Below are 12,214 nucleotides of genomic sequence, written 5' to 3' on the forward strand. Positions count from 1 at the left end.
AAAAACATTTCAGAATGACAAAATTGCAAGAATGGTCCCTGTGGTATGTCAAAACTAGCAACTTTGGTCCAAAATGGGTTTGGCTCGCAGGGATGGTCCAATAGTTTCGTTTTGTTGCGATTATAGTCCAAAAATTTTAAAACTTTTTATAATGACGAATTTGCCCTTGGTATTTTTCCTTTTTAATTTTTTTTATTACAGAAATCAAAAAAAGAAAATCTCTCTCTCTCTCTCTCTCTCTCTCTATCTCTCTCTCTCTCTCTCTCTCTCTCTCTCGTCATCACCTAGAACATTACCCAAGAACATTACAATGGAAAATACCCTAAAAATCCGAATTATCAAAAGATAATAATGCAGAAATTTTATTTGGATTCTTGAATCGATCTAGATGGATAAAAGGGAAAGGGCTTTTTGTGCCCGTGTTCGATGTTTGACCGGGTGATATGAACGCGAATGAACCACAGTAGACACGAAGGAAACATGAATGAAATCAAACATTAGCCTCCGATTGATGACCGATCGTGAAGAAGATGAAGCGCCTCCGGCGCATGACGAGACCGGAGAAAATGAAGAATCGTAAGACATCTTAAGTAACATTTCGATTGAGGGGTGTGGTTCGACGGTGGATGGCGATTCGCGAGGGGAAGGGAAGAAGGCTCGCAGGCGGCTAATCCCGGTGCTCCTGGGTCGATTGATAGCGACGAGGGAGATCGTCGGCGGGTATAACGTGGTCGTCGACCATGGAACAGGTGAGGGAACGGGATGGGTAGGGCAGTAGTGAGGGTCGACTTCCTGCGAAAGCTTTGTTTCCGAAAATCGATGGGGCCGAAGAGAACGAAAGGGAAGGCAGTGAAGCTTCTCTCTTCCTGTTCTGATAACAAGGTGCGTTGCGGAAGGGAGAACCGGTTGAGCTACGAGAGTAGCAACATCGGCGCAGGTGGTGTGTTTGGCAGTGGAGCTCAACGGGAAGAAGGGCAAGTGCGATGGGGGGTGTTCGGCGTTGTTGTTTGCTCGAGAATCATAGGTTTCCTTTCATCTCTCTTCTTTTTACTTTGACTGTAAATCCATGGGGTTTAGTCAACAGATTTAGGTTAAGATGAGTGTTTGTTGATTGATTCTTGACAGCAATGGATAAATGGAATGGATGAATGAGGTTAATCTTTTACAGGAAATCGATGGGTGTATGTTTGTTTTGCTTGACAAAATCGATGGGGTGTAAATCACTAGGTTTAGGTTTGTGTTTTGGTTGCTTGAAATTGCCATGGAAAGAAGATGAAGCAATAACAAGGAGTGGTTGTATTTCTCATTTGTAGGTATACATGAAAAGAACAAGAATGCTCTTGTGTTCTTGGCTGGGAACGAATGCAGAAGTGAAGAACAAAGATATGTGTTGATTGTATTGGTTTATGAGAGAGAGAGAGAGAGAGAGAGAGAATTTATTTTTGTTTTATTTTTAATTGTTCTTTAATTGATGTAACAAAAGAAAAATGGAAAATAAAATAATAAGGGGCAAATCCGTCATTATAAAAAAGTTGATAGGAAATTGGACTAAAATCGCAACAAAACGAAACTATTGGACCATCCTTGCGAGCCAAACCCATTTTGGACCAAAGTTGCTAGTTTTGACATACCAAAGGGACCATTCTTGTAATTTTGTCTTTCAGAATTCATATTTAATTAAAAAATATATATAATTAAATAGTGTGTGGAGTTTAAGCAAATCAAAGTACGCCGTAAAGACAGCAAGAGTGCCTACAATTATAAGACAAAACACACACCTCAATCCTACCAGACTCGTTTTAACCTAAGAGATATCATCCGATGAAAACCATAACCAACTCCTTCTATATATTCCATCATAAATTTCATCAAATACAACAAACATCAGTCAGATATGTATCCAAATCATATTATTTTCTTACTTTTCACTCTACTCATATATGTCTTCCCATCTCCGGCAATCTCCAATTACTTGATTGGAGTTGGAAGCTATGACAGCACAGGTCCAGCTGCCGGAGTCAACATGATGGGGTATGCAAATCTGGATCAAAGCACCGCCGGAATCCATTTCCGGCTAAGAGCACGAGCTTTCATTGTAGCTGAGAACTCCGAAGGCCCTAGAATTGCTTTCGTCAATCTTGACGCTGGAATGGCGTCTCAACTTGTCACAATCAAAGTCCTCGAGAGGTTATCCAAAAGGTAAAAAAATTTACTACTATAATTTGTAACACTTAACGCCCTTAATTCTTTAATCTATCAATTTCTTCACCAAAATTAGTATTGGATTCTTTACACAATCGTAGATTTGGGAACTTGTACACTGAAGATAATGTTGCCATAAGTGGGACTCACACTCATGCTGGTCCAGGAGGTTACATGCAGTACGTAGTGTACTCTGTAACTTCACTTGGCTTCATACCTCAGTCTTTTGACGCCATTGTTACCGCCATTGAAATGAGCATTGTTCAAGCTCATCAAAATCTCAAATCTGGTTCCATCCTCATCAACACAGGTGCGTTTATACATGATGAAACTTTCAAGTTTCATCATTGTACTTCCGGCTTCGGGTTATATATATCTTACACTGATACGGAAAACTTCATGACATTTTTGTAGGTGATTTGGATAATGCGGGACTGAATCGGAGTCCAAGTGCGTATCTGTTTAACCCTCCTGATGAAAGGTCTCGATATCCACGAGATGTTGATACCCTAATGACGCTTTTGAAGTTTGTCGATGGCACAAGTCAAAAAAGCATCGGAGCTTTCAACTGGTTTGCAACTCATGGAACCTCTATGAGCAAAGACAACACACTCATTAGTGGTGATAACAAGGGTGCTGCTGCTAGGTTCTTTGAAGATTGGTTTACTTCAACAGCCACAAACTCCACCACCTTTGATGCACAAGGTAAAACCAATCATTGAATAGAGTTGTTCTTAGTGTTTTGGGTAACTGATGTGATCTTATTGAATATGGAACAGATGATATCAATGTCTTGATGGAGAAAGCAACAGCCATAAAAGCCACCGGGGGTCAACCTTGCGGAAAGACAACGAGTCAAGGGTTTAAAGTGAGGAAGAACGCCGATGGGTCTAAATTTGTTGGAGCGTTTTGTCAATCGAATGTAGGAGACGTGAGTCCGAATGTCTTAGGAGCTTTTTGTACTGATACTGGCTTACCTTGCGATTTCAATCACTCCTCCTGTCATGGCGACGACCAGCTATGCATTGGCCGGGGACCTGGGTACCCAGATGAAATAAAGAGTACGAAAATCATAGCTGAGAGACAATTTCTGAAGGCAGTTGAGCTATTTACCTCAGCTAAACAACAGTTAACCGGAAAAATCGACTACCGCCATGTTTACTTAAACTTCACGAATATCAAAGTGTCATTAGCCGGTGGCAAGAGCGGCATAACATGTCCGGCAGCGTTAGGCCCAGGCTTTGCTGCCGGAACTACTGATGGCCCTGGTGCTTTTGGGTTCCAACAAGGTGATACAAAGGTCAGGTTGCCCTCCTTAGTTTTTATGGCGACAAATATTAGGAATATTACATAGTGACATAATAAAAATTAATCGGTGAATGCAGATTAACGAGTTCTGGAAACTTGTTAGAGATCATCTGAAAAAACCAAGCGATTATCAACTCGATTGTCAAAAGCCGAAGCCGGTTCTTCTTTCCACCGGAGAGATGTTTTTCCCTTATGCATGGGCGGTAATCTTGATTGTTTTCCCCTCTTTCTCTTATTTAAACTAATCTAAACAAATTAAGTTGTGATTTATGTTTAATGCAGCCAGCAATTGTTCCCATTCAAATCCTGAGAATCGGGAAACTAGTCATATTATCGGTTCCTGGAGGTTCGTTCGTTCTCTTTCTCAAACTATTAACGTAAAAATTCCTAAAGAACTGAAGTTAATTTTCCAAGTTTTTGCAGAGTTCACAACCATGTCAGGTCGAAGACTACGTGAATCGGTGAAGCAGACGCTCATAAGTAACAGCGATGGTGAATTTGACAACGATACACATATTGTAATAGCAGGCTTGACCAACACATACTCGCAATACATAGCGACTCCCGAAGAATACAAACAACAAAGATACGAGGTAATTTAAGTGTTTAAGAGAATAGCTTCTTAGTTGGTCTTTTCCTTTGACCTATAGGGTCAAACAATGTTTATGGTGTTTAATCAAGTTGGAAGTTGTTAATGTTTGACCATTAACTACAGGCTGCATCAACACTATATGGTCCTCATACTCTATTGGCATACATCCAAGAATTCAACAAATTAGCAGAGTCAATCGCAAAAGGGCTTAAAATTGGTAACAAAGGGCCATCTCCGCCAGATCTCTCCTCCGTCCAACTGAAGCTCTTACCAGACCCTTCCGGCGAATTACCGCCACCTGGCATAGAGTTTGGTGACATGAAACTGGATGTTTCCGTACCAAAAAGTGGCTTCTTTAGTAAAGGAGACAAACCAGGTGCTGTGTTTTGGAGTCCAAACCCCAGATTCGACCTATTGAGCGAAGGCACGTATGCTGTAGTTGAGATGCTTCAAGGAAAGAGGTGGGTTGCAGCCTATGATGATGATGATTTTAGCTTGATTTTCAAGTGGAATGTAGATAACGGTAGTAGTAATGGATTGGCCACTCTTGAATGGGAAGTGCCTGATACAGCTAGTAGTGGGGTTTATAGGTTTAGGCATTTTGGTTCGTCTATGAAAACCATCGGTTCTACTACAGAATACTTTACGGGCGCATCTAGTGCATTTACAGTATCGTAAATGAAGTAGTGCGAGATATAATACTCAACAGTTCACCGAATAAATCGATTGTTGAGCATAATTCTTGCTTGATAGAAGAGAATCTTGCATCACATTGTACACAATGATAACATGTATTTTTGTGGGTTTGTGACTTTAAACATAGTCAAGAGACCAAGTATGTAAAAGAGGGAGGATCCTATTGGTATGAATAGGTCCTAAATCCCATTAGTTAGAGAGGTTAATGATACAAATATCTCCCTTCCTCACCTCTAAGAAAAACCGCATCCATTTGGTGCTGTTTGAGTCGGTTTATGTATTGTTTTCTACCTTATCAAACTTGCACATTCACATTTTCTCATAACAAATTGGTATCAGAGTTTCACGATGGAAAGAGGAGTCGATAGAACAAGATACATTATTTGATTCTTTTGTTCGATCAAAATTAGATTGGAGTGATTGTTTGATTATTAATTATTGATTGAAGAATCAAATCAAATTTGTTTATACGGATAAAGTCAAGTGGTTCCCTACAATATCCTCTTCTTGGTAGGGTTTTTACGATCGGTCGTAAGAAGGTAACTAGTCTAGATTTAATTTGGGTAACGACTTAGTTGTTTTTCATTTGGAACGAGTGTTTGTGAGATACAGTTAAGAGTGTAAATATGATGCAACAAGAAGCAAACTAAACAACCAAGAACATTGTTAACTACGTGGAAGCCCTTTTCAGAAAGACATAAGGCACAATAACTTGTATTAGAAGAAATGGACAATGAGCGCAAGTTTATAAGGGGTAGCAATCGAGGGTGAGAAAGAGATATCTACGAATTAATAAAACTAAAGGCATTCACACTGCGTTGAATTCGTGAAAATTTAATGTATTGACATAACATCATTCACTCTATGCAACTACCAAAATTCTCCTACCGTCTAAATCCTATGCATAGTCAGAAGCTGACATATTATATAACCCTTATGTCAGTTGTCCTAAATTGATTAAAATGGTAAAAGTGTAATATCCGGTTTCGAGAAGTTTCATATTTTGGAATGACGTACTTTAATTTAGTGAAGAGTAGATATTGGGATTCAAAAGGATAAAATTTTCACCATATTAGATGTTGATAATGTTGGTTGAAGTGATTTCAGTCATTGGATTGTGTATTGGAGCAATAAAGGGTTAAAATGGGAAAAAGTGATATTCTAGACTTTTTGCATGTATTAATAAATTAAGTTCGGTATGCTTTAAGTCAAAAGTAATTGGATAGAAATGTGGTACTTGTCAATACATTCACATACATATAAAGATCACTAAAATCGGGTTAGAACGAAGAAATATGATTGTTTGAAGTTGAAGTTGAAAACAAAAAAATCAAGAATTTATCTGAGAAGTGTGGAGCGGCCTTTAATGAGCGTGGGGCGACTGGGACCCAATGGGTTGCACATTTTTTAGGTTTTTTTTTGGAGTATTTAAAGGTCATTAACCTTATAGTTCGTTATTTTCAGCATCCACATCCTCTTGAACACCTTTAATAAAACCCTAGCCTCCATTAAAGTGTTTGGAGCTTATCCTCCTCCTAAATTCATCTTGGTTCTCCTTTTGCTCCTTTTTTCTATTATGGTGTTCTTGGGTGATGATGCATGAAATCTTGCGCAAAGAAGCATGGATCTTTAAGATTTCAGTCTTCTTAATACCTTTGGACCTTGGTAAACTCTAAAGTTTCAAGCTTTATCATGTTTTCTCCATAAATCCAAGAGTTTTTTAGGTTTTGGTCCATTTTAGTAAGTTTTGGTCCATTTGTGGCTTATTTCATTGATTTGGAAGAACTCTGTTGGAGGAAATAAGGTCATGTTGGAGATCTGGATACCCCTTGGATCATGTGAACACTTTCTGAACTGATATTTCTACCCTATGTTTGGGTTGCAAGAAATTCAGCCTAAGATAATCCAAGAGGACACGAATCTAGGCACTTGTAAGCCAAATTGCTAGAAGGATTCTGTGTTCATTTAAAGAAAAGAGGGCTAATGGTTTTTGTGTGTCTCTTCTCAAAGAGAAGAGTCGTTTATATAATAAACGAGATTAGGGTTACTCTTACGGTTGGCCGTCATGGGTTGCTTTGGAAGCAAGCCAAGAAATCTAAAATTTAATGAGTATTTAGGGCTTCCAAAACTAATGAATTTCGTCAGCGGGACCCTAGCCACGGGCTCTGCCCCTTAGACCTCACTAGGGGCGCTGCCCCTAGACCCCGCCAAAGGGGTGCTGCCCTTTGGAAATCCCGGACCCAGGGGCGCTGCCCCCAGACCCCCGACTTGTCGTCGAACCGGCTTCTAATTCGATCTTATACATGCGTGCACTCCACACAAACCCGTACATATATTAGAGTACAAATTATGAAACCCCTTAGCTAATATGTTAGTTCCAATTACATAAAATGACATGGTGACACTAAAATCACCAACAAACTCTTGAGCTTTTGAATGATATTTGGGATGTTATATGGTCATTTAGTTCTCTTTACTCCATGCATAAAGAAAGATGGATTTTGGTCATTTCTCAACTTAGGGTTGTAGATCTTGGAAGTTTGTGGTTTTATAATGGATAAAGTTGGAAACTTTATCCATTTAGACATCATATTGATTCAGATCTGAAAGTAAAAGGCTTGGACTTATTAGATTAAGTCGAGAAAGATGCATTCTTGGACTTTTGAGACTTAAAATTTAGACCTTGATTGATTAGAGTGTCTTAATGAATAAAGTTGAAAACTTTATCCATTAATACATTTTTTAGGACTAAATCTGGAAGTTTGGGGTTTTGACTTAATGGATTAAGTCTTTTCACTTGGTGCGTGTAATCAGCCAAAGCTCAAGTAATTGATTCCCATAATACTCATACCCGTTGGCAGTGTTGTAAAACTCGTCGAGTTGACTGATTACTCCTCCGAGTACTCGCTACTCGGCCCCTTACCGAGGCGAGTTACAGAATCCCGAGTACTCCCTGATCAGCCCCTTACTGAACTGAGTAGTGTTGTAAAACGCGGTCAACTCGATGATTAATATGTATAATATACTTAATGATTTATTATTTAACACACACATGTGATTATTACTACATATATATCTTAAATTTTCAGTAATTATTCACGAAGTGAGACCATTATGTGTTTTTTAGCTTTTGTGTATTCACATGTATCTAATTTTGTTATATAGTTCAATCAACTTATGATTTTAACTTATGATTTTGACATATATAATTTCCCTAAAAATATTTCTACATGAATTACCGAATCCGAGTATTCCCCGAGTACTCCCGGGGTACTCGCTACTCAGTAGTCGGCCAAACAGGTACCGAGCAACGAGTTCTACAACCTTGCCCGTTGGAATATTATATGTGTTATAGTATGATATGCATGCTAGAAGTTAGAATAAGGATCTGCTCATGGTTGCATGCTTGAACGTCTGCTTAGGAGAGAGGCCTTTTGTGCATGATAAGTGAAATAATAATGCATATGATAGTGTGTAGGCTAAGGATCTTCAAGAATTGTGTGTTATAACTGTCTGATCTTTATGATGCCTTTTTGTTTGTTGGATTTTTTGCTCGAATGTTGCTTGCTTTGTGCTATGTAAAGCCCCATATTGATATTAATTAACTATTAAGCGAGTACATTAGATTACATGCCACAAATATTAAATACTTTTAGAATGCTTAATTTGGCCTATTGTGCAACTCTTGTTTGAGTCCGACCGTTATAGTGCATGATCTTTCGGTCGAAGGATTGTTTAATTTTAATTGCATATAATTGTATTCGTAAGATAGTTAGTTGGCATTGATAGAGGTTTTTTCCGCGGCTGATAGCAGGGTGGGGTGGAAATTCCTTAAAACTTTGATCTTCTTATCAAGTTGGTTTTCAACTTCAACGTTATATTGCCTGATAGAAATACTTACTACAATCATCTATGAAATATATTCAACATTATAGAAATACTTACTACAATCATCTATGAAATATATTCAGTATTTCTTGGTATGGATAAAATCGAGAATTGTATTAGATTTTTCTACATATTTGTAAGGATGGCAAGTATACTTTGATTTTACACAAACCTCACATTTTTCTTTTTATCTAGAGAACATTTTCATAACATGCAAATTTTTATCCTTCTTTATATAGAACGGATAAGATGTAGTGTGCAATCAGTCCTCAAATCTGTTAATTTGTCACCTTTTTATAAGTTGTCATATGGAAGTTATTAACTACTAAGGGAGGACGGAATCCTAGCGGTTTGGGTAATGGGATGGGAGGTACCGCCGGTAAACCTTCCCTTGTTGAGTGGTTTCAACGGCTTCAACTTTGTATTGCATTTAAGCGGTTTGATGAACCCACGGTTGAGTAAAGTTTGTTGCTTACAATTCAATGCATGTGAGCATTAATTACCTCCAGGACATTTATTCCTTACTTTCATTTGGCATGCATGTACTCGTGGGTTCTTTTTTTTTCTTTTTTTTTTCATTTTTTTTTTTGAATAAAACAAATAAACAATATCAAATCTGCAACTTTATTCGATTCATTTAATTATCTTCGATGTGAATTTGACTTTGACTGTACCATGCTTTTGCAGGGAATCTTGAATAATATTTAATTTTTTTGTTTATATAAGATATATTTCAACATTGAACAAATATATAACCAATAGTATAAACAATATCAAATCTACCACTTCATTCAATTCATTTAACTATCTTCAATGGATTCTCGAGGCAAAGCTCAACAAAACGGTTCTAGCCAAAGACGCAAAGCCACACAAGGTGGTTCAAGTCAAGATATTCCATTTTTTTCTCAAGATTTTCAAAATTGAAACTATCAGCAATACCAAAACTACTAACAAAACCAAAACTACCAACAACAATATTTCCCGGTGCAACAATCTTACAACACATTTAGGCTTCCAGAAGAAAATCAGAGTTATAATCCATGGAATCGGTTTTCTCAAAGGGTTCCAAAAACCCTATTCCAATCTTCTCAACCAGAGAATTTCCAGTTTTGTGATGCTCATAATGAAGAATCTGATAGTTCTAGTGACGACCTGGCTCCCGAAAGAAACGAAGAATAAACCAGCGAGGAGTTGCAACCCGTTGCTGAGAAAAAACGCAACTATACACAGCGCCAAAAGCGAAAGAATTGGGTAGAATGCAAAGAGTTGGCTTTGGCTAGGGCATATGTCGATGTTTCTAAAGATAAACAAAACGGAAATCAAAAAAGGTTCGATGCATTTTGGGAGAGGGTTCTAGAGCATTTTAATGTTCAAATGGGAGGTTCGGATCGGTCACGACACCAAGTAAACTCAAAATGGAAAGACCTCCAAAAGAAATGTAATGCTTTCAACGGCATCTATAACTGTAAGATGAATAGTTTAGCTAGCGGGAGATCTGAGGCTGATGTTTTACAATCTTCACTAAGCGAGTATCGGAGGACTATTAACCAGAAAGGTTTTCTTCATCAACAAGCTTGGGAGTGGTTGAAAGACAATGCAAAATGGGCATTTGTTACAAAAGTGCGTGAATACTCAGCCTCCTTCTTCAAAACGAACCAAAACATCTTCATCCAACGCCTACACATCATCCTTTGATCCACAATATCCTCCTGGACTCTCCCCCAACAACAACAGTCGTTTAGTGTTAAAGCTCACCGCCTCAGAGAAAAAGAAAAGGAAAGAAAGCGGTATCGACATCATCAATAGAAAATGAAATATTTGATCTCGTCAAACAAATTGTCGACAACAAGACTGCAACCGAAACAGAGGCGGAACAGAGATAACGCTACCGGGAACGAAAATTGTGCATTCTCGAAGCTAATGAAGAACGAAAAGCTCAATTGTTGGATCAAGAGATAGAGAACCAAGATATGGAGTATTTTCTCTGGCCACATGATCATTTGACTGGAGGTATTTTGTGTACGGTGCTTGAAAGGAAACGGAAAATTGCACCTAAGTATGGTTGGGAGTTGGAGAACCCGTGAAGTTCAAAAATGTCGACATCATTTGACTGGAGAATCTTTCTCTTTATTATTATGTTTTTTATTTTTATTTTTATTCTATTTTCATTTTTATTTTTATTTTTATTTTTATTAAAATTCTCTATATGTATCCTTGTTTCATTATCTATATATAGTTATGCTTGTTTCATTATATATATATATAATATATATATATATATATATATATATATATATATATATACTCCCTCCGTCCCAATATTATTGTCTACAGACAAAAAACACACATATTAAGAAAAGCATTAATTTCCACTAACTTTATTTAATAAAATGACAGTTTTGTCCTTACTTTGCATTCAATGTTCCATTAAATGCTTAGTTTGTTAAGTAATAATGAGGGGGTATTTTGGTAAAAATGTTATTTATTTTTAGAAGTGGACTATTATTTTGGGACAAACCAAAAAGGAAAGATGGACTATAATTTTGGGACGGAGAGAGTATATATATATATATATATATATATATATATATATATATATATATATATATATATATATATATATATATATGTTTGTTTCATTTTCTCTCTATCTTTTCTCTTTTGTCAAAATGAATCCAAACATTTGGAAAATAGTAATGCAAGTTAACGATGATAGTTCATCATTTGAGGATGAACTTATCAACAATAATTTGTTACTTGTATTGTCTTGTACTTCACAACTGCTTGTTCAGAATAATGCTAGTTCAAGAAACATTCAAATGAGAAATACAATCCATAGAGATCGTTTAGAGGCTAAATGACTGCTGATCCGACATTGTTTTGCAGATGATTCAACCTATAGTCACGTACAATTCCGCAGAAGGTTTCGTATGAGCAAAGGTTCGTTTATGCGACTTGTTGGTGACTTGGAGATGAATTATCCTTATTTTCAAACAACATGGGATGCAACAAATCAAATAAGTTTCATTGCGCTACAAAAATGCACATCAGCAATACGTCAATTAGCGAAGGGTTATAACCCAGACTTATTAGATGAGTATCTGAATATGTCAGAAAGAACTTCTCGTAAAGCTCTTGAACACTTTTGCTACGGTGTTGTCCAAATGTATAAGGCTGAATATTTACGTCGTCCAACATCCACTGATATTCAACTTTTGTATGAAGCACATGAAGCTAGACATGGATTCCCTGGAATGCTTGGTAGCATTGACTGCACACATTAGAATTGGAGGAATTGTCCAACGGAATTGAGAGGCCAATACATGAGGGATGACCATCATTATCCATCAATGATACTTGAAGTGGTGACGTCACAAGATTTACGGTTTTGGCATGCATTCTATGGTGTAGCTGGTTCTAACAATGATTTAAACGTCCTCTACCAAACACCATTGTTTGATGAGAAATATCATGGAACAGGACCCCGATTGTTCATTTTATCTGAATGGTGAACACTAGAAACATGGT

General features: G+C 37.4%; 2 protein-coding genes across 2 annotated transcripts; both read left to right on the forward strand.

Annotated features, from left to right (window-relative positions):
- Positions 1-1,969: 1,969 nt before the first annotated feature.
- LOC145134104 (neutral ceramidase 2-like) lies at positions 1,970-4,780 on the forward strand. The gene is made up of 8 exons (XM_079069014.1): positions 1,970-2,199; positions 2,304-2,512; positions 2,617-2,907; positions 2,982-3,502; positions 3,588-3,713; positions 3,793-3,856; positions 3,934-4,103; positions 4,226-4,780. The coding sequence occupies exons 1-8, from the start codon at positions 2,024-2,026 to the stop codon at positions 4,778-4,780; spliced, it is 2,112 nt and encodes a 703-aa protein (XP_078925140.1). The 5' UTR covers positions 1,970-2,023.
- A 6,602-nt stretch (positions 4,781-11,382) lies between these two features.
- Positions 11,383-11,970, forward strand: LOC145130294 (uncharacterized). The gene is made up of 2 exons (XM_079065117.1): positions 11,383-11,455; positions 11,573-11,970. Exons 1-2 carry the CDS (start codon positions 11,383-11,385, stop codon positions 11,968-11,970), a joined length of 471 nt encoding a protein of 156 aa, XP_078921243.1.
- Positions 11,971-12,214: the final 244 nt, after the last annotated feature.

The sequence above is a fragment of the Lactuca virosa genome, chromosome 8 (assembly GCF_052849685.1).
Source record: "Lactuca virosa cultivar CGN04683 chromosome 8, Lactuca_virosa_CGN04683_v6, whole genome shotgun sequence".
NCBI lineage: Eukaryota > Viridiplantae > Streptophyta > Magnoliopsida > Asterales > Asteraceae > Lactuca > Lactuca virosa.

Coding starts and splice junctions, on each gene's coding strand:
- LOC145134104 (XM_079069014.1), top strand. CDS start 2,024: ATGATGGGGTATGCAAATCTGGATCAAAGCACCGCCGGAATCCATTTC. Junction 2,513..2,616: donor TTCCATCCTCATCAACACAG/GTGCGTTTATAC, acceptor ACATTTTTGTAG/GTGATTTGGATAATGCGGGA. Junction 2,908..2,981: donor CACCACCTTTGATGCACAAG/GTAAAACCAATC, acceptor AATATGGAACAG/ATGATATCAATGTCTTGATG.
- LOC145130294 (XM_079065117.1), top strand. CDS start 11,383: ATGCAAGTTAACGATGATAGTTCATCATTTGAGGATGAACTTATCAAC. Junction 11,456..11,572: donor TTTGTTACTTGTATTGTCTT/GTACTTCACAAC, acceptor ATTGTTTTGCAG/ATGATTCAACCTATAGTCAC.